The sequence below is a fragment of the Manis pentadactyla genome, chromosome 1 (assembly GCF_030020395.1).
Source record: "Manis pentadactyla isolate mManPen7 chromosome 1, mManPen7.hap1, whole genome shotgun sequence".
NCBI classification, from domain to species: domain Eukaryota; kingdom Metazoa; phylum Chordata; class Mammalia; order Pholidota; family Manidae; genus Manis; species Manis pentadactyla.
In genome coordinates, this window is record NC_080019.1 from 70668215 (window position 1) to 70691850 (window position 23636).

The following is a 23636-nucleotide window of genomic DNA, read 5'->3' on the forward strand; positions in this document are numbered from 1 at the left end:
GGCGCCAGGGTTATGGGAACCGCCGGCCGGGTTGCGCCGGGAGATGTTCGCGACTCTCTTCACGTCACCTTCCGCTCGGCGAGATCGTCGACACCGGGGCGGGCTCGGGGGGGCGGGGTCTACTGCCGAGGCGGGGTCTACGAGCGCCCCGCCCCCCGCCCTCGCCAGCTGACCGCGGGGGGAAGGCTTCCATCTCCTGAGGAAAAGGCGACTGCGCAGCGCGCCATCTCCTCACCCAGGTCGCCGGTTTGAGGTAATTTCCCCGCAGTCTTCCTGCTGCACCTGATATGCAGCAGCGGTATGGTTAATTGAGCCCCTGACGGCTTACCGTCTAGTAGAAACCCTCTGTGAAACTGTCGAATTATTTCACCTTCCTGTATCTTTCGCCTAAAGCAGGCAGGAGCGGGCCCTCGCCACGCCCCCAGACGTGTATTTTTCTATGTATTTATATTGGGCTAACCACCCTCATTTGTAAAGACTATCTTTTTAAACAACTTGTCTGTGATACCAAATTGGCATTAATACTCGTGATGTCATACACTTATTCGCATGTAATTAAAAGTGTACCGACGTGTAACTATTGGATAAGCACCTTTTAGGATCTACTCGACATCACAATCCTTCCAGTGGTTTCTTGTTCCTCTTCACATTTATAAATCTGATTTTAAAAGTTGAGTGTTATTTAGGCAACAGCTAATTGAAGCGCAGTAAGTATTACTTCCTTGAATATTTAAAATGCTTGCGCCTTCAAAAACTAGGGGACGGGACTGGAAATGATCTCTCTTGAATAATTCCTATTGCTTCCCACAACCAACAATACGAAAATCTAAATTGTGCCCTTAGTGCTTTAGGTTTTTAAGGCAATACGTAAATTTACTTAGGAGTGTCTTATATTTGAGGGAAATACTTCCTGCTCTGTTCACGTTGATTTGTTCCATCCATCCCTGACAACACTAACTCCCAAATTTCCTAAATATATCATTCTCATCATTCAGAGTACTCTTTTGATCTTCTTTAAGAGGCCTTAGGTGCATGACAAGATTGCCCACCTTTCCAAACATGTGTTTACTTCAAAAGTCTATTGAATCATGTTATCTCTAGATGATCTTAATCTCCCCCATTCTGTTAGTAAAGTTCCAATTTTGTATATTTGGTGGATTGTCAAAGTTGTTCTTTGTTAATTTGTGGTCACTGAATAGACTGGTATGTATTTGGGTTTCTGTGTGCTTACACACTCTGAAGAAATTTTTACTCAGCAGAACTCTAACCCTAATCCATCCAAAAGTTCCAGAGTGTTTTGAGAGTAAAAATTCAGATAGCTCAGACCTGTAAAAACCACTTTATTCTAAAGTCTTTTCAGGTTTCTGGATTTAGGTAATTTCTTATCCATAGCAGTCCCACAGGGGCTGGATTAATTTCTCAGATGCAAGGGAATTCCAGCCTACTTTAGTAGATAATCTTAGGAGGCATTTCAAAGTATTAGAGGGCTTTCCTTCTTTAAAGTAAGCTGGTATTGCAACTGCCTCCTGTTCTTCAGAAGTCTTTTTGAATCATCTCAGATGCAGAATATTCTCCCTTGCTTCTCTGGTACATTCTTTAGCTAGCATAAATTGGGGTATTTTAACATCCCCTGTATGATCCGTTTTATTTTGTTTCTGTGATGTGGAGACCAATGATGAGGAGTTATGATGAACAATGGAATGCAAGATTCTGAAGCAGCACATTACTCAAAGCAACTCATCAAACTCCAGGTACAAAAGAGAAGAGCTATTACAACTCCAGTTGGAGAAGTGACCTTGTCCTATAAGTAAAATAGACCCTATCTACATCTCCAAACTCTCTACCTCTCCTCCTCACTACTCTCATCCCACATTTAACCTACTTCTTTTCCTAAAATGCCTACAAGACTCTTCCTGGCTCAGAGCCTTTGCACTTGTTCCCTCTGCTGAACACTTACCACCTAGCTCCTCATCATCATTCATATATCTCAGTACAAATAATACATTCTTCAAAAGATCTTCCCTTACCACCCAAACTAAAATAATGTTAACCCCATTCCCAAGTCAGTCTCTATCACATTACCATGTTTTATTTCTCCTACTGCATTTATCACTATCTAAAATTCCTATTTATCATCTCTCTTCACTAGGATGTAAAATTTTTGAGGTCAGGAAACTTTGTATATATTTTTCTAAGCTGAATACTCTGTGTCTAGTGCCATACCTGGATCATAGTAGAAAAACTTATGGTAATGAATTGAGTCACTGGAATTATGTTAGCACAAACTAGATATGTAGTAATCATGCAGTTGATCTTTACTAAAATTCTTAATATTGAAGACCCAGAGAACCACTTTTACTCCAAAAGTAATATAATAAAATTTTGTTTACCAATTAGTTTAGTAATTGTTCTCTCTTCCTTTCTGGAAAATAAGCTTATGATAGGTCAATTTTCAAGGTTGTGTATTCTTCTTTAAATAAATAAAAGAAATACTGACACATTTGTACTTACACAGGATTTTTATTAAATATACTTTGTGAGGAAAAAGAACACTCAAAAGTGTCAAATTTCATGTAAATCATAACTTAGTAAATGTAATGGTGAAAAAAATCAAATGGGTAAACATGATTTAAATCTCACAGAAGAACAAGAATACATCTTAATCTTCATATAAGAAAACAGTCATCAAAATATGAAAGGAAATCTCTTTCATAGAAGAATATATTTCAAAGTTCCACCTATTGACAATTTCATTTAAAAAATTCCATTCTAAACACATGAGCCTGTCTCTCTCTTACCAACAGGTATGTTTTTATAAGGGCTTTAGACTGCTTATTCATACTGAGATAAAGTGACAGTATTTCTGTTTCACAGCATTATTGCTTACTGGCTCTAACAGTGAAAGATCGAGGAAGTAGATTGCTGAATTCAGTTAACAGCAAAATCGGTCTACTGTTAAAAATTAACACAAAAATAGCTCTGATGCTTAGCTATTCTTAACACAAACACTGACCAAATATTGCCAGTTTGTAAGAGCTATGGAAAAAACTGAAAATACTCTATGTTGAATATTAGTTTGTGTTAATTTGTATTAAAGATATTCAATGGGCATCTTCTAAATTATTTAGGGCTTTAGCATAGACCAAAATTAGCATGTGTAATATGAAGTTAACAGTATAGTGTCAACACTTCTTGAGATATTTTAGCCAATGTTTGATTATAAATATTTGGAAGAAGTCAGTTGAGAAATAACTGTATGCACATCCAAGATGAATATTTCTAAAAGAAATCTTAATGTACCAGATATCTGCAAACTAAAAAGTGTTACACATGTAGTAGGGACACAGTAAATACTTAATGGTTGGCTGACTGACCAATTATACATACCATTTAAGAAAACTGGGGTAATTCAGGTGCAAATATATATATATATATATATACACACACACACACACGCATATTTCTCTAACATCCTTTCAACATATATATGCTGCATATCATAATTAAAGCTGTATTATCAAACTAGTATATGTAAGGTATCAACACAGTTAAAATTAAATTTTAAGTAAAGAGCTCCTGCTGCTTACACAAAAGAATGAACTTCAGGGTTTATTCAAGAGTTAGTTCTTATATATAAAAAGTTTAATGTTAATGAACAACACTCATCACTTAAAAAATTTAGACAATATAGAAATTTACAGAAAAAGTTTGGACAACATAGTTGGAAGAAACAATAATTGAAAAATTAAACTGGATTATGACTTTAAACACATTTATGATCAAAATTAACACACACAAAAACCGTAACACATTTCACAGTGGGACCTGCAAAAAATTACTGTATTGATCTTTTTGAACCATGAAAATGAATGAATTTATCTTCTAATGAGATTTTCAGGAAATTAAAATCATTTGATCATGTACTATTCAGCTTGATAATGAGCATATTCTATTATCAGTATTGACCGGACAATGAATTGTGTTATCCAAAAAGGTTGACAAATTCTAACTAGTATGAACAAGATACTTAATTCACTAATGAATTATACAATTATTTTGAGCATATAAATAATCTCTGGTTTTATACCCACTACATTTCAGATTTTTGTAAACTGTGAGGCATTCAATGTGGCAGAAAATCATATTCAGTGTTTCATTATTTTATTCTGTTCAGTCCTTTTCCCATTAAGCATGCAAACACTGTCATAACCATCTCTGGTTTCACTTCTACAAGGTCATCAGGTAAGGCATATATCCGGGCACCAATTTTTCGAGCAACTGAAATGGCATATCTTGAAAAAACAAGAAAAATATCTTGGTATTTGTTATCTACTGTGTTTTCACTTAATATATGCTAACAAATAAATGAAGTATTTTGGTAAAATTAACTTTAGAAGAAGGCTAAGTTTGTGAGTCTTTAAATCATATTCCTTATACAGGTGCATATGTATATATACATATACATATACATATATATACACACACACACACACACACACACACATGTGAATTTTAGGAACCCAGTAACCTTACCTGTATGAATTTAAGAAGTTAAAGAGTTACTATGTTCTAATATAAACTATAAAGGCTTACTTAGCATTGTTCAGCTTGTCCTCCTCAGAAAGGTCTTCTCTCTTGATCATTTCTTGACGAACTGCATTTGGTGCAATGGCATCTATTAAATCTAGAACAGGTAAACTAGTGCTAATAGATTTGTCCTAGAAATTAAAGAATAGATAAACATGAACATTTTTAGTTTTTATAAATTTCAGTCTAGTTCATAAACATACACATATATAAGCAATTTACAAATCTTCTTTACACTTAACATTCATCATTTCTGTAACCAGCATATATTACAAACCATTTAAAATACACTTTTCCTTCGATCTTTACAAAGCTTACAGTGTTGTCAACATACCTGAATAAGGTTTGTGGATGTGACAGTCCCTAAAGTTATGCTAGCTATAGTACCCATTCTGTAAAAAATAACTTTTGAAAGGAATAAGAGATGAATTTTCAATTAATAGTTTTGCAAATTCTAGTAATACTGTATTTCTTAGGCCATGGGATCCTGAGCCTTCACTTAATATTTTTCAGAAAGAAAAGTGAATAGTGGAAAGGAACTAAATTTACAAATGCATTATTATTGTTGCTTTACATGTTCAGCTTGTTTAAACCTAAGAGCCTTGTTATAAAGAAATTAGAATATCTTTTAAAGATGAAGAACATGAAGTTCAAAGATCTCAAGTGACTCATTCACACAACCGGTAAGTACAGAACCAGTATTTGAACCCATGTTCTGCCTGACTCTAACACCTAAGATACTCCCCATGTTTGAAGTGACCTCCAAGGTGAACTAAAAATGGACAACTAAATTCTAGTGGCTAGAGTCCACCGAAGTCAGAAATTCAGGTCAGAATTGATTTTACCACTTAACCGGTACTTGAACAAATGACCTATTCTGTATCAGCTTGAACAGTGGCCACTATTGCTTACCTACCCAGAATCCTTTCATCCCTTACTACTACCTCCATCCTAACAGAACCTACATTTTTGCACTGTATACACACCTCCCTTACATGTACATGTGCTTCAAGGAAATCTGACTCTATCCACAGCTCCAGGAGTGACAGTGACTTTGTCTAGGCCATGCACTTCTGGGGCTGGGTTCATAAGCTTATTCTTTTTTTTGCGATAAGTGTAGTTTATTGATACTGTACAAAGTTAACACAATACTTTTTTGCTATATTCCCTATGCTGTACATTTTATTCCTATGACATTTATATAGAAAGTTTGTACCTCTTTATCCTCTTCACCTGTTTCGTCCAATACCTAAACTTCATAAAAGTCTCAATGTGTGTCTTTATTTTTTAATTTTTTTATTATTTTTTATTTTGGTATCATTAATGTACAATTACTTGAACATTATGGTTACTAGACTCCCCCTATTATCAAGTCCCCCCCACATACCCCATTACAGTCACTGTCCATCAGCGTAGTATAATTCTATAGAATCATTACTTGTCTTCTCTGTATACACTGCCATTCCTGTGTCCACTCCCTGCTACATTATGTGTGATAAGCTTATTCTTTTTATATAAAAGCATACAGGGCATAAGTAGACATACAGTAATATATGTGACATTAAAATTTCATGGAGGGGGGCAGTGTTTAGGAAGAATGTACCTGAAAAGACTCCTTAGATGAATAATAATGAAAAAAAGGTTGAAAAACACTCATCTAAGCCAAATAGAGTAATCCCATCCATGGAATTAATTTGGGCCAAATTTAATCTAATGTGAGGCCATTACTTATCAGGAAGAGCTATGGAAAGCCAGCAACCCCTCCTCCTGGATGTGAATGAAAAGATGAAACCTTTATAATAACCAGCAGCTATCCCATGACCAAGGGGAGAACTGCTTTAGGGCTGGCAAAGCAGAGGTGGACAAAATCTTAAGTCCTGAATGACATTCTTCAATTACTGGCTTAACCAACACTTAAGTCCACTCTACCTCTGGATTTCTACCATTGTTCTATACCTTTTCTTTTGGTTTAAAGTTTAAATTGGGTTTGTTACCTAAAGTCAAAAATAGTCTTCCTAATCACTACAATGGGAGTGTCACAGGATTCTTGGCCATATTAAGAGAATACAAGTGAAAACATCCAGTACAGTTCCTAGCCCAAATGTGGTTCTTAATAAATGTTTGATAGAACATTGAAGCCATGTGAAGAAGAGTAACATGCTGCTTTTTTGGGGGGCATGATATATGAACTACTAATTTATTAGTTTTAGAAAAATTTATATTCTTCATTTTCAACAATGCTTATTTTATGAAACAGATTTTTTGGGGGCGGGAATAGCAGTAAAGGGGTGAAAGTAAGGTCCATTTAATGCTGGTAATCTGGATCTGGTTTTTTTGGCATCATTTCTATTTATGAAAAAGTCTCAATATGTAGTCTGCTGACCACCCACATGAAAATCACCTGCGGTGAAGCACAAATTTATCCCTACACTAAAGGAGTCATTAGCTATGGATGGGGCTAGGAATCTACCTTTTTAATAAGGCTTTTAGATAATTCTAACACATATCATTATTCTTTCTAAAATTAAACATTTTTGTCATTCTGTAATAAATTAAAAAGTTCTATGTGCTTCCTTTTCATATAATATTTCTATGATGATTGAAAGACAAGTGGCTTAACTGTTATTTTGGTTATTTGTATATTAGTGAGTGTTTTTTTTAAGTCTGGAGAAAATATTTTTGTTCGTTTTCAGCTTTATTGAGGTATACTTGACAAATAAAATTGTAAGATATTTAAAGTGTACATCTTGATGATTTGATATACATTGTGAAAGGATTCTTCCCAGTTGGTGCCCATCACCTCACATATATATACATTTTTTTCCTTTGGCTAAAACATTCAAGTTCTGCTCTCTTAGAAAATTTTAATTATTCAATATAGTGTTAGAGACACTGTATTTTAAGGACAGCTGCCTTGAGTTTGGCTTGATTTTCAAGATAATGAATTGTACCACCTCTTTGTCTTAATGTGATACACATACTGTTAGAACATTCCATTCCATTATTCTTCTTGTCATTTTAAAAAATAAAAGTGGAAAAACAGTCATGTGGCTGCCACAGTTTCCTAAAAAGCTCAACAGGAACCTCTTCACATATGATGACCCTTATATATTAGCAGTACCAATAGTGCAATAAACCCCATTTATTGATCCCTTAGTAGGTATTGGGTACTACTGAACTCTTAACAATTGTTAACTTGTTTAGTTTGACAACAAACCCAGCAGATACGTATTATTAATATCTTCTTAAATATGGGGAAACTGAGATATATAGCAATTAATAACTTGTCCAAGGTCACAAAGATACTAAATGGTGAGTCAGAAGTAAATTCAGTTTTGTTCACCAGGAGATGAAACACAGCTGTTAGTGTAACACTAAGGTTTCTGTAAAACACATGCCCTTCTCATGTGCCCTCTACTCCCCTTACCTGATTTCTCTGGTATTGCTTAACCTGCTGTGATTCCTGTTTTCTTATTTGCCTCCTTCCCTCAACAGTGGTGAGCTCTTTGACAGCATTAAGTAGCCATAATGACTAGCAAAACACCTGATACAGGGTAAACTCTGAATACTTACGGAACGAATGAGCAGTATGTCACACAGTAAGTGGCTCAGCCAAAATCAAACCTGGGGCCAAACAACTCTGTAACTTGGCTTTCAGCCTGTGGTTGGACAGATCTGGATGTGACATCTAGGTATTCTGCTTAATAGTTGTACGACAGTGGACAAGTTATTTAACTTCTCGAATGCTCATCTTTTTGCTTAGTTCAGAGAATTAAAAGAATAATGTATAAAGTACTTTACACAGTGACACATAGGACTCAATAAATGGTAATTATGAATATTATTGGCTGATGTACCACCTTCTTACCTTCTTGGTGAAGGAAAATTACTTTGCAACTAAAAAAGGTAAATTTGTCTATTCTAAAATTTCTGGGAATAGCACTGCCTTGATTATGAATAATAGGTTCTTACTAGTACCACACAAATATAATGCCTTGTACAGTTAGAAAAAACCTCCCCACCGAACTGTTTTTGAGCACGGACTGCCACATTTCTTAAGTATTTATGCTCTCTTTAAAGATTTTATGGACAAGCATCTACTAAATGTTGAGCACTTTTGCAGTATGTTTCTACCACCTCAGTTCCAGGTAAAACCATATTCAGGTCTGCTTTTCTCTGCGAGCTCTCTCCCTTAAACGGTGTATGTACTCTCATTTTTTCAGCTATCTCTTCTATCCAAGTGATCACCAAGTCTGTATTCCCAGTTTTAATATCTCCTTTCATCCAACTCCTCATTTCCTGAAAATTACCTCAAATTCAACAAGCTTAAAACTGAATTCGTCACCTTTTCTAGAAAGCAGCTGTACCTCTTTACATTCCCATTTCTGTCAGTGTTATCATCTGCTTTCCAATTACCCAGGCCTAAAACATTAAGAGTTTTAACTATCCTCTCCCTGTGCTTTCAATCAAGAAGCCAAATCCTACCTGTTCTTCTGCAATAGCAAATAACTATCCATTCTTAACATTCTCAGTGCCCACCTCCAACTCTGTTCAGATCCTTATCATTTCATACCATGAGTTCTGCCTCAGCTTCTTAGGCACTGTCCTTGCATTTACACTACTCTTCCTCCAACCCATCCCACTCACCAATGTTCAGAACAGTATTCCTAAGAAAGTCATTTTTTTTTACACTACTCCCTTTAGCAATACCCTTTGTTAAGGCTGGCTTTCTCCAGTCTGGACCCCTGCATATATGTTGCTCTACATCCCTTTGGAATCATCTTCTCTTGTCAAACTATTTCTCCTAATCTTCTCAGACTCGCGTTATTCAGGATCTTCTAGCTTGTTATCCCCCTGCTGTTCTCCACCAGTTCAAATTCCTCCTCCAACTTTCATGCTCAAATCAAATCCAGGTTTCTCTATCCACTCGTCACTGACCATTCAGTTGGAAATGACCAATTAGACTTATCCGTAATATTAGTTGTATTACGTCTTTGGATTTTATCATTTACTCTGTAGTAGTGTTAACTCCTCAGATATACAAATTTTATCTTTCAAATAAGTGAACACTCTGAGGGGCAATTTAATTTTTTATATATTTTTTAAATTTCTTATATTCTTTATCTTTTTCTTTACCTAGAAAATTACTTAATAGTAATTATGAAAATAATAATTCACCTGTTACTTAATAGTAAGAGTCCAATATTTATTAATTTGTTTCTAAACATTTCCTCATGTTTAATTATACACTTGCTTATTTTCCATAAATTAATGTACAAACACATAAAATTTCATGTATAATTTTAATGATTACTTTCCTGTTTTACACTTTTTTGTTTCATCTAAGATTTATAAACACAAATCATGGGCTAAAAAAAATCTTTTTTAAAAATAAGCAACAATTAAAAACTCAATGTCATTAGTTCTAAGATGGAAAAGAAAAAAGAAAAACTACTTGAACTAGATAGGACTCTGCCAAAATCCAGCTGTCCTGTTCAAACTACTTTGGGGCTCAGTTTTTGGTAAAGATGAGAAGACTGAATATGTCAATTTCTGCCATTTCTTCTGTTTACAATGTTGTTAACATAGAGCAAAGGTGAAGTAGAAAATAAAGATAGGTAGATTGCTCAGGTGAGCTCAGGGCTTTACCTGTTTGCACTCTTTTATTACACTAAAAAAATACAAATTGCTGATTTTTCACATAAAATCACATACACAATGCTCACTGAATGAATGTGTACAAGCAGACATGCTTATCTGTAGCTACATCAGCTTGCATGCAAAAGCAGAACACAATGGAAATGCATGAAAATTAGTAGGTATGTATGTGCAGATTACATTTTGAGAACTTTATGAATCATCCACAAATGCTCGAAGTGAGTGTTAAATGCCATTATGAAGCCAGATGACAAGATTTTTTTTTTTCCTACCAGCTTTCTCAATTCCCATTTGACTCGGTTTGGCTGGCTCTGTTATGCCTTGGAAATGATGTCAATACAATTCTGAGACTGCTGCTAGGGAGCACAAAACGTTATAGGTCCCACATAAACAATGGTTTTTAAATCTTTTTCATTTGACAACTGCATTTTTTGGCTCTATTCTATGTCTTTTTTAAGATTAGATTATCAGAGTCTGATAATATTAATCTGCATTTATACTCAGGATAACAATCAAAACTATAAGAATTCAAGCTGTACATTTTGGTTTACATGTGCCAAATAATTAATATGCTCAAACTCATAAATTTTGTGTTTCTGAGATATAACATTAATGTAATTCTAAATGTACACCAATATAATTCCCAGTAAAAGTTCCTTCCTATATTTAATTTCTTACCAAAAAACAATTTTAAGTAAGTTTTGATTACCTTGAAGCTGGAAATAGAAGTATTTTTTTTTGCACTTTTAAGAGTCTGATTGACCCATTTAATAATAATTTCATCATTTACTTTTTCACCCTCTCCGAGATCTGATAACACATTCAATGTGTACCTATAACAGAAAAGAGGTACATTTGAGACTGAAAGGGGTGAAATTTGCTTCCACATATTTTAAATATTGCTGATTTTAGTCTGGTATTTGCATTTAGTTACATCCCAAAGTTATAAAGCTCAGTGATCACAAACAAAACCATTATATGGTATTAAAAAAAATTAAACTCATTTCAAAGCAGTTTTTAAGAGGCATTAATAAAAGTGATTGTATTTCTAGGTATTAACCCACTTTTATGATAAAGTATAATTTACAAAATATCAATACATCACTTAAAATTACTGTATGTTGCACTGTGTATTCTGTGTTCATAATTCTTCAAAAATAGTTAAAATTTTAGTTCAAATGATTTTTGAAGGAAACAGGAAATGTCACTTTAAAAGTATCAGCCTTTACCTCCTCATCAGCTGCCATACCAATGCCAGAGTAAGTGTTGAATTCCCTTCATTTAGGTCCTGCCCAGCAATGCCAACCAAGGAGAATTTGGCCTTATTCTTCCCATGTTCCACTGCATAGTTACAGTTTTCAATCTATAAGTAATAATTAAAAGCTTTGATATAAAAACAGAGTTTTAAAAATCTATCTCTTGAATATGCCAGCATAGTTCAGTCATCTGACAGATAATTATGATGACACCTTAAATTTATATGACAGAATATCCTTTCATAATAACCCAGTGAAATTAAGGCAATGATTATTCCTATTTAATAGTTTAAGGTATCAGAACACCAGGGGATTAACTTAGAGAAATAACTAGCTGAAAACTTTCAAGATCTTACCCTTAAAAATCTTGCCTGTCCAAGATTACACAGCTTATTAATAGCAAATCTGTAACTAAAAACCTATGTTTCCTGTATTACATTAATAGAGGTAATAAATTGTTTTTGTTTAAATTTAAAATTAAGGAATAGAGAAAAAAAAATTATTTTATTAAGGCATTTAACTTAATCTCCCATATTCCTTTATCCAGATCTCACTCATCCTCTGAAATTCATCTTTTAGCCCACTTTCTTCAACAAAGGTTTTAACCTAAGCTGTACCAACTAATAACCATCTATCCCTTGTTGAACTCCCAAAAAGTTTATTTTGTAATGCTTAGGTACCATCTTCATTTTATGTGCTCTTTTGCCAACTATAGGGTAAACTCCCTTTAAAGGGCAAAAACTATAACGTGTACAAGTCTTTATCATTCTCCCCATCACCAGCCCAGAACCCATCACAGTGCCCTGCCTACAGTAAGAATCTGATGAATTAACACAAAGTTATTTACCTACATATCTACGACTTTCCATTGACATAACTCTGGTTAAGTCCTTTCTTTAGTAAGTTCTTTGTTTACTCTGGCCTCTATTGAGGATTATTATTTCCAGTCATCTAGTACTATATTTATCTCAGGATGTGTACGTATCTGTGTGTGTATATATGTAAATTCTTATATATTTGAGTCTTTTTTTCTGCAGTGTAATTGTAAGCACTCATAATCTTCTAATACCACAGTAGTAAAAAGTGCTTACTAAATACTTTGTGGAATAAAGTAAACATTCAGTTAAAGAAAAATAGTATAACTCGTTTCTCCTGATTTTCTTTCCCAAGTTAGTTAAGGCCTCACTACAAAACAATTCAACCTGAGATACATTTTTTTCCTAAGAAAAAGAAAACTTTCCCAGGAAAGGTGAGAAAGGGACCACAAAATAACAGACTTTACACAAATAAATAGGTATTGTTCTTTAAAAAAGAGAGTCCAAATGCCTAATGGTCAGTTTGTTACACATAAAAATGCAAGAAGAGCCTCTGAACCTGCTATAACATCCACCAGGTTCCCTTAGAAGTTAAATAAAATCTTTGATGTGTGTTCACTTTTTTAAAATGCAAGGAGATGATAATCTAAATTGTTTCTTTTTCAGGTAGTCATATTATATTATAGGTTTAGTCTGCCTAACAGAAAGATGTGCAATGGAAGTGCAGAGCATTTCTATGCAAACAATATAGAGCAATGCCCATTAGTGCAAATCTGCTCCTGTGTGGTCCCTTTCTCACTTTTCCTGGAAATATATTTTTTCATAAAAAAAAAATTATCTCAGGTTGAATTGTTTTGTAATGAGGACTTGACTACGTTGTGAAAGAAAATGAAAAAAGTGGAATAGATTCCTAATTTATGGAAAATAATACCAGAACTCTGATTATGTAACTGTGTGGACAAGAAAGATAAAAACCAGCATATTTTCCACTAACACCCATTTCAATGACAGCATTTTCTAGCAAATTGTCATAACAATCACTTGTGTAAAATGTGTTTCAATGAAGGGCCATCTGTTTTACAGTTAGTTTGACCAAAACTCCTGAGGGGAATGATAGTGACAAAGGAGTTCAGGGTTACTTTACTAGTCCAGAGACCTAAGATGTTGCTTGACCAGCAGTGAATGGACACCTGGAAATGGATGCTAGCATAAGAGAAAAGATATGCTCTATTTTTTGGCAGCATTTGATTCCAAATTTGGAAGAACACTTCTAAGATCTGGAGTGGTACCAAACTAGAGAAGGACTAAGAAATTAGGTTCCTAGAGGCAAGTACTGTTTATGGTGGTACTTTGCACTAAAAATAGATCTGCTCCCTGAGGTTGTAAACATAGAAAGTTAAGAACATTGGGCCATGCACTGAGCTTTGGAAATTCTTAGAGGTGTTGGGCTAAAAGATGAAGAACCTATGAAAGGTAAGAATGAACACAAAGAAAGCAAGAAAAAAAATGAAGAAAGCAGTCTTACATAGTTACAGGAAGAAATAATTATGAAGCATTTCAAAAGCTTTGGACAAAAGTGAAGCTTAGATCATTTGGGAAATGAGAAAAATTACATAATGGGATACTGTACGGTTCCAAGTAGAAAGAAATAATGAAGTAATGAAGAAAGACTGTTTAAGTGATACAGCTTTATGGACTTTACAAATAGAGCAAAATGATGTTTGGTGATGAATGTCCAAAGTCTATAAAACAAGACCTTATGATACTGTATCATGAAAATACTGCTTTTTCATTTTTACACATCTTGAATTTATTTCAGGCCTTATGTTGCACTCTCTCTATAAACAGTATTTGTCGAAAGGAAGTATTCTACATATAATTCACTTACGACATCTTATAATTAAAATTCCAGGCATAAGGAGTGGTTGAATTATTTTCCTACTATACTTTGCATCTGAAATTTTTATTTTAAAAATTTACGTGAAATTAGTAACAAAATTTTCTGAATTATAATCCCATGAGAATTATAAGCAAATCAAATAAAAATTTAAATGTCAGTCCAATCACAGAAAAACATGAATATAAATCTCTTTAAATTATGTTACTCATTTATCTACTTTTCATACTATATATCCCTTTTTTCTTTCTTTTTAAAAATGTTTTTTAAAATAATTATAAAGCCTATACATACATATTCATTCTAAAGATCTGGAATAAGACACAGAAGTCCTTTTTAATGCATATGTGGTGTGTGTGTGTGTGTGTGTGTGTGTGTGTGTGTATTTTAAATAATTTAGATTCATTAGTATTAGGCAATTTTGTATCCTGCTCATTTCCATGTCACTACATCTAAAACACTAAAAACGCTTTTTAAAATGTTACATTTTACTTTATCCTACTTAAATCACTTTAGCTTTATAATAAATTTTTACATATTTTCCAACAGCTCCTCTGTATTCTTGGAAAATGTTCTTAATGATTTAGGTCCAATGCTTCTTTCCAGTAGAACTTTAGAATCACTTTCTAAATCCATCCACAAAACATACTGGAGTTCTAATCTCAAAAAAAGACATACTGGAGTTCTAACTGGAATTATTTTCCACCTATAAGTTAATTGGCAAAAATTTAATATATCTATAATGTTTAGTTTTTCTAGCCAGGAATATGGTTACAGCTTCACTTACTCAACTAGAAATGGTTTTTAAGTCTTGAGAATGCAGGTAGAATTCATAATAGCCATACTGATAAGTTGGAGCAATTTGAGTCCATTAATTTGTATTATATATTTAAATTATTCACATCACTTTAAATGAAAGGATAAAGTTAAATGAAAGCATAAAAATTTTAAAGTCCTACAGACTTTCATTTTAGAAAGCAAATAATCCTGATACAGAAGGGAAAAGCAAAAACAGAACCAAGCTGAATATTAAAATCAACAGAACAAACATGAACACCAAGGACACCACAGATCCCCTATTTGAGGACAGAGGAGCACTTTTCTTTACCATTCATTTGCCAGATATTCTCCCACCAACTGTAATCAAGTCACTGCCCTGCCCAAAAAAGTTTAATGGCTTATCATTGCATACAGCTTAAAACCCAAACTCTTTAATCTGACATTCAAGGTTCTCAGCACCTCCATTCCAAATTTTTAGTGTTCACACTCACTTCTTGAAGATATAAGATATCAGAATGCTCTGCTACAGCCTAACTAATTCTCCCAATTTCCAGGAACATGTTTTATACTTTCCCCTCCCTATGCCTTTTCTTAATTCCCAGCTCCCTCTCCAGTTTCCTTCTAACAAAATTCTACCCATTTCTCAAACTTTAACTCAAATACCATTTCTGCATAAAGCCTCTCATAGTAAGTGCAGCCTGTGGCCTTTTCTTCCTTAGGACTCATAATATTCACCTTTGTATATACTGCACTGCATTGTAATTGTCTGCACACATATCTTATTTCATTTCTTTAGGGCTTCCTGAGGACCTCATACCTTGTACTATTTTTATATCCTGCATTGTACTGTACAGATAGTAGTAATCACTAAATATTGAGAAATATTAATGAATAACCAATAAAGATTTGGAAAGTTCTGGTGAGTATAAAATAGGAGTACATTTATGATACATCTTAAAGAACATTACTACAACCTGCAAAAGACTAAATGTTTAATATAAAGTCTCTAATCAGGGGGAATGCCTTCATCTTTCCGAACATTTATTAAAGTACACTTGTAAAAAAAAAACTATTAAGTTTAACATTTTGGTTTGAATCTGAACAACGGGGCATACCACACTTTACTAAGCTTTATGAAACTCTAAATCCTCTGTTTTATACCAGAATGATAACATAACCATGGTCATTATTTCATTTACCTTCTTCATGTTCCCCCCAAGAGCAGGATAAGGCGGTCTGTTGACATGGTCCCAGTTGACTGGCACGCGGATCATATCATAGAGCTGAAAGATCACTAAAGCATCTGCAAGGTCACTAAAACAGGAAAAGAAGATGAAGGAGGAGGAAATGTTTGTACAGCCTAATTTTATTAAGCACACTGGAGATGGGCTATGTCTTTAAAAATAAACAGTGCCTTTTAGTGCTTAAAGAATGACAGGACGTACTGTTTGAACCAGAACTTCTAATCTCTAGGAACCTGACCAAATTATTTTCATAAATGTTTACAAAGATATATGTACAAGGACATTTATCACCACGGTATTTATAAATTTGGAAACAACTTAAATGCCTGGCAGTAGGGGCTGTTGAATAAACTATCCATACCAAGAATTCCAGGGCCACCATAAGACATTACAGGGTCGATCTCTAGGGACTGACATGAAAAGCTTATTAAGACATATTATGTGTAAAGAACCAGTGGCAGAACACTATACAGTTTATTATTTATTAAATTTATTTTCAAAATTAAGAGTATTTGAATATCTATCTACGTTATGGACTGTTAACAGCCATTACATCTGGGCAGGAAAAAAGGAATATGGAGGAGTAAGGGAAAGATTATCGTGTTTTTTTTTTAATTCTATGCACTCATCTACTTGCTGAAACTTATAAGTGAGAATAAATTCATTTATTATGTATTATGATTTTGAAAAATTTTTTTGAAATTACATTATCACAATAGCGACTCGCCTGCTCATGTTAAATAATGAGTGTTAAGAGGAAGGAATTTATGAGCAAGCAGGAGTTACTGAGGTAAGAACACTACTACTTTGGATTCAGAAAAATACACTCAAGTATGTCTACTGATTTGTTTCAATTCTGCATGCTAGGACATAAAGCAACAGCAGCTGATTTAAAAATTGTCAGCTCTGTGATGTATTATGTGGCTTTTCTCTCTTAACAGCTTGTTCATTGAGTTATGTTTTGCTAAGGTTAATATTTAAGTTACTTTGCATCTCTGAGCACATTCCATGTGGCAGTGAATGGGGCTGGGCCCTGTGCTGAGTGATGGAGGGAGAAAGTTTATTATGAAGTTCATGAAGACCTGACTAAGTTGCCTATAAACACATGAAGAATGTTAAAAAAAAATCACTACAATATTTTAAAGTTCTGGAATTTCATCTATTTCATGAATTTTCTTCTTTACTTAAGGTGAATTCACCCTTACTTCTATGTAGTTATGGCATTATTATTCATGTTTTACAAATAGGGAAAATGAGGCCCAGGGAGTTGAAATGATTTCCAGAGAATTCAATGTGTGTTCCAGGAACCAATATGTTATAGAAAAATTCTAAGACTAAACAGTTCTTAAAATATATTTAACAACTTGTGTTTAGAGGAGAGAATTTTTAGTTAAAATCCGTCTAACTTGTTCTAATCCTTTGGTTTGGGTTTGGTTTTTTTATACTACAGATGGAAGCTAAAATCAGTTAGGGGTGAACTTAAGAATATGATCCAGCCACAAATTCAAGGCCATGTGGTTCTGGTACCAACTAGGCCTCTGGCTATTGTTTTTCTATGTCCAATGGTTCTCTTTAAGGTTATGTTGCTTCAAAAACTTTCTGAATTCCCTTTCCCAAGAAAAAATTACATATGCCTAGAAATCCTGTGCTAGCAATTCAAGATCTAAATGGCTACAAATACTCTTTAAACTAAAAAATATATATGGCGAATTCTCTTCTCTATTTTCAACCACAGAGAAAACTATTCTTGACATTTATGAAGAACTTACCATGAGTCTGGTCAAATCTTAATCCCCTAGTTTTACACTTACTTTTTAATTAAAAAAGAAATACAAGTTCATTGTAAAAAACAAAATAAAAAGAAAACATATATAAGTTACTAAGATTTAAAAAGTCTCTTCACTTTTCTCCATTCTTACTTTCTGAGTTGCATACAGTTTGGTATTCATCCCTCCAGATTTTTAAAACATTCACATGCAAATGTGTATACACTCGATGTCAAAATAAAAATGGGATCATATTAGACCTATTATTATTTTCTCTCAATTCTATATAACAGACATACTTTCAAATTTATCCACAAAGATCTAATTCTTCCTTACCTCCAATATTTGCATTCTTTACTGCCCTGCTACTATAATGGTGGTTCTAGTCTATCATCTAGCTGGAATTTACACACTTTTAAAGAGTTTATCAAGTATGAGCCTATCACATCAAAGCCAGGTACCATACCAAGGCAATACTGGTTTTCGATTTTAAAGTATATTTTAAATATACACCTAGAAGCAGAAATTACTGTATCATAAATCCTTAGCCAGTGCACTTGGTCTTTGGCAGCATTCATCTTCAGTTCATATTTAAGTAACAATTCATAATAATTTATACATATTATATATATTAAAAAATTTTGGTAAAAAATTGATCAAGAAGTTTTCTTGGTCTGTAAATTATTAATAGGTTTAGTTAAGTAGACCTTTTCTCTAAAAAATATACAATTAGCTGAAGTTGAATCCTTTTGCATTTTTTAAGGCAGGCTGGTATATCTTACAGTGAAGACATTGTTTGCACAACCAGAGAGCACTGAAAATGATTAAGTAAAATATCTTCTTAGTCTTACCAATGTTAATGTGTTGTCATTTTTAAACAAGAAAGAGTAAGATAGATTACAACAATTAAGTACATCAGGGAAAACAAGTTATTTCTACAAACTACAAAAAGTTAACAGCGAATTATGGGATGATTGAAGTTTTGGCAAAAATAAAGTGAATTATAATGAAAAATATTGATATGATGACAAGAATAATTTGCAAAATATTAATCTGTTAAAGTTGAAAATTTCATTATTTTCCTGATCAATAATTATAAAAAAGATGGATTATCTTTGCTAACATACCATCACTAAAATATTAACATTACCATGTTCTTATTTTAGTGATATTTTACTTTTAAAATCCATTATATTACCAGTCTCCAGCATTCTGAGATTCTAAATTTTGACTAAAATTCTTCTGATTTTTAGAAAATGTTCTCATGTAAACACACTTACAGTTTGAAAATAGAAAAGCTGGAACCTCCCTATAAGGTGAAACACAATAAAATATTTACCTGTACAAATGATTAATGTATGGATTGACCCCCAGGGAATTCATCCAGTTCCGAAATGTCCTCTCTTCCTTGCTTTCTCCTATAGTAGACACAAGTTCACATGATGATTCAGGACAAAGGGGACTTTAAAAAAAGGGATTTTTAAACCATCCTGGGAGGTACAAACTGGCAATACATGCTTTGCCATGGTTCCTATGATACTACAATCTCTTAATACCAAAGTCCCTTTTCCCCTGTATCTAGAAAGCCTCCATTTACTCTAAATTTCTCCACCTAGAGTCCTTTACTTGATGGTCTGTGAACTATTGAGCCACAGGTTCCTCTGTTCAGAAAAATAGCATAAACTTAACTGGTCATATCTCTAGTTATGATTATATGCAAAAAGACTTGTCTAAAAATTAATAAAACCTTTCAGCAGTCAGGATAATATTAGCATATTAAACAGAAATGAAAATGCTGCATCTTTCCCAATGCAGTACTTCTCAGTTTATACAAATTATGGTTTTACACAGGAAAGTTCTGAGCAAACAAACCTTTATTTTAATTACAGCAGACAGCAATGAAAGAGGGGTTACAGGGACTATAAAAACAATCAATGAGAGGATGTAACTATTTTACAGGCTTCTGAATTATTTTAGATTGTCACTTGAAAACACATAAGGGACACAGCCCCCACATAGGGTGCTAAGAGAAAGACATCTCAGAGTAAGTTCCTAGACCTCAAAGATCACCTCAAGAAGAAACTCCTGCAGGCACTGTTACTTAGCCTGTGATTACCTAAGCTCCCCATGCATTCCCTCTATACCAGTGCTTATCCCATGTATGAGGGAAGCATGCACTCCAACATAGGGAGAGAGACATGTGGGTGCCCCATGCCATGTTTGCCATCTAGTCATCCCCTAAATTGCAGAGTCCTAAGTTACTGTAAATGACAATTTTTTCAGCAAAGTTAGAGGACAATGGAATGGCTTAGTCCATATCTCACCACCAGACTTTTGGAAAACTGAAATATTTACACCTCTTACCACTTCTAAACCATAGGCAAGTTCAGGTCACTCTCTAGACTTTGGCTCACGTGGGATTCCCAGGAGAATTTGGCATATAAATGTATAACCATTTATCTACAATCATCTAAGCTCCAGAGGCCCATTCCTATAGCGACATCCCTGCAGTCATCTTCAGACTAAGTTCCACACATAGTATAAACCTGCATATGCAAAAGAGAAACCAAAACTTGCAAAATCTAAAGGATTGTGTTTTGCATGCCAACTGTTAAGAATATAATCTGTCTACTGTATTTTCATGTGGTTTTCAATGACGTTACCTAATGGCTATTTTGGGAATCGAGTTCTGCTTAATACTTACTCTATTAAATTATATAGCTATATAATTTCTTGCTTAAATTTTGTCCCTCTGATTTGCATAAAAGATGAATGATCAGTCTGTTCTATCTGCCACTACCACTTTATAGTAAGGAAGCTATATGACAACCTTTCTAAAAAGAATGAAATTGAACCAAGTATTTTTAGAAACCATACTTGTCTCGTTTGCAAATTATTAAATAGATGCAAATATCTGGACTTTCCCTGAACTGACATAAATATAAACATACTAAGATCGATAGCTTGATGCATTTAACTTTGATTTATCTTAGTTGTTGCTCTATTACAATACATTATTTTGCTGTATATATATTTTTTATAGTAATCAGATAATTTTACATTATTTCAATCTAATATCCAAATTATGGTTTTAAATTAGTAACATTGATAGTGTAACAGTAGTTTAATTTTTAGTTAAAGTAATATCCAAATTCTGCTGAATCTGGTGATACATACAGTGAATAATATTTTTAAAAAAACACGGAACTTGTATTTTGACAGTTCTGAAACTATTATAAACTTCGGAGGTACATATTTTTTCCTATCGTTCTCAACTAATTATGTCAAATTATTGTTTTGATATCAAAATTATTTTAACTTTTGATACCTAGAAAGTAAAATAGATTTTATAAGTGAGCATTTATTTATCTAGTATCATTTCAAATTATCATGGTAAACAAGTGCTCAAAGCCAAAAAGCACTATGCATCTGTGCAAGAGCCATGGTAAAGCATTACAAAAACATATGTATTCCAGATTAGAAATGTTGCCCGGATTGAAGACAAGTAAAACAATCTTAGAAGTAAAGTCTGAATTGCTGATATAAAAGAAAGAACTATGGAAAACCCTTTTCATTTTCAGGGCCAAACTGACATCCACAATTGATAAAAGTTTCAGAAAAAAAAAAAATGAATAAAAAGTAGGCTACTAAGAGGAAGGAAAAGGAGTTAACATATATGTAACTCTCACTATGCTAAGTGATATATTGTTTTCCTCTTCATGATTTGCTCAGTATTGAGCACACAGTGTATGCTCAACTCTTTCATTCACTAAAAGTTATTTTAACTTGCTCTGTAATTCTTCAAAATAAGTATTATTAGTTCTGTTTTATATATGAGAAAACCAAGGCTCACAGAGGTCACTGAGATACTTAATAGTGGAACCATGATTTGAACAGTCAGATTTCATGGCTTATGTATTCTCTATCACCACAAATGAATTCTGAGATGCTCTCACTATATGTAGCCCACGTATTTGACTCAATTTAATATGAAGGTTTAAGTTTGGTTGGGCTTTTAATTTTAAGTCCATGCAGATAAAATTCCTTGCCAATGATGATACTAATATATGAATATGGGATGTGATAAGGTCAAGCTTCAAATTTCATAAGGATCTATAAGACAAATTTACAAAAGAAAAAATTCCAATGACAGTCAGTCAAACACATTTTTGGCAGATGTATCAAGACATACATATGTTCTAAATAAAGATGACTGATAAATATTTCCCACAGTATCTTATATAAATATAGTAAATACTAATGGAAATATTTAGCAATCCTGTTCACACTGAAAAATTCCAAAAGCATGCTGAACACTAGCAAAAGAATTCAAACGTGACTAATAGGAAAGCGAGCAAGTTGGAAAAGATATCTAGCAAGAATTCAGTGAGTATAAAAAGCAGATCATTTTTAATATGCCACTCTAAACAATGCCTTCTATTGTAAGACACAGAGGGATTTTGAAATTTTCCAGACTGATAAAAACATAGCAGTCTTCCTTTTTATTTAATTTTATTAAAGTTTGAATCACTTGCCCTAAATTTCTCTGCTGAAAAATCTACATTTTTATCTACCTTCCCTTTCAGCTACATTGTCTATGTAGAGAATATAGACTTTATTTTACTGAACTTGAGGAAAAGTGAACTGAACTAATTATATTCCTCATCGAACATTTATGTAAAATCTGAAACTTTTTTCATTAATCAAAAAAAAAAAAGATCATGAAAATGATTGCTCATTCTGTCTCACTAGGGAAGAAGGGAGCAAGGCCGGTGATGAGAGAGAATGAACACCACAACATCAAATTCTCCCCATCAAGAAGAATCCCTACTGAGGAGGACTACTTGCTCCAGACCAGGGCAAATGGAGAATTTTAGGATTGGCCTCTACCACTGACAACTGCCACTTACTGTTGCCACTGTTTTTACTTTTTACTTCTTATACTATCGTGGGCTTTGTATGCCTGTGAGAAAGGGTATGAGAATGGGAGAAGAAAAAAGAGATGCTGGGAAACAGAGATAAAGAGAAACAACTAGATATTGAGACTGCTTTTGTCATTACAACAATTCATATATTGTAAGCTTCAATGACATTCAGTAAAAGTAACATAAATTACACAAAATAATCTATTATAGAACCTAAATAGATCCTTTCAAAGAGTTCTTGTGATAAAAGTGTGTTTATTCACAGGAGAGGGATAAAGACTTTATACAAAATCACAAGATCCAATTGTCAAAACTGATTTCTAATGTGTTTACAATTACATATTCCATTATTACAGAAGGCAAATTAAGTGGACAGTTTACACAATCAAGCCCTGCTCTAATATTCTAATTAAGTTTCATTTGTGTTTCTTGCTTGTTGTCATTATTCTTTAGGCATATTAAGACAGGAAAAACACAGCATGAATAATGCAAAAAATAAATATCAACTCAGAAAGAATAAATAAATGGTACTCATGAAAAGAACATTCAGAATGAATATGGAGTAGAGAAAAGTACTAAATACAGTACCTACATTAGGAGGGGTCAAATCTGCATTTCATGAAGCAAAACAGGAAAGTATTACAAATCATGAGACAGATAATGAATAGCCCACACACAAATAATGAATACTGTAAATTTTTTCATGCA

General features: G+C 33.5%; 1 protein-coding gene and 1 long non-coding RNA gene across 6 annotated transcripts in view; one reads left to right on the forward strand and one right to left on the reverse strand.

The window, feature by feature from the left end:
• LOC130682929 (uncharacterized) lies at window positions 1-23164 on the forward strand. Its single transcript, XR_008996382.1, has 3 exons — window positions 1-253; window positions 8356-8493; window positions 22756-23164. It is a non-coding gene; the product is annotated as an uncharacterized LOC130682929 (long non-coding RNA).
• PLS1 (plastin 1) overlaps window positions 2994-23636 on the reverse strand; it is a 128176-nt gene continuing 107533 nt past the window's right edge. For all 5 annotated transcript variants that reach the window (XM_036877274.2, XM_036877270.2, XM_036877272.2 and 2 more), the window contains 6 exons: window positions 19343-19421; window positions 16193-16307; window positions 11475-11608; window positions 10955-11078; window positions 4594-4718; window positions 2994-4292 (listed from right to left, as the gene is read on the reverse strand). In XM_036877274.2, coding sequence (XP_036733169.2) covers window positions 4157-4292; window positions 4594-4718; window positions 10955-11078; window positions 11475-11608; window positions 16193-16307; window positions 19343-19421 — 713 coding nt within the window. In that variant the 3' untranslated portion in view covers window positions 2994-4156. The remainder of the gene's footprint in view (window positions 4293-4593; window positions 4719-10954; window positions 11079-11474; window positions 11609-16192; window positions 16308-19342; window positions 19422-23636) is intronic.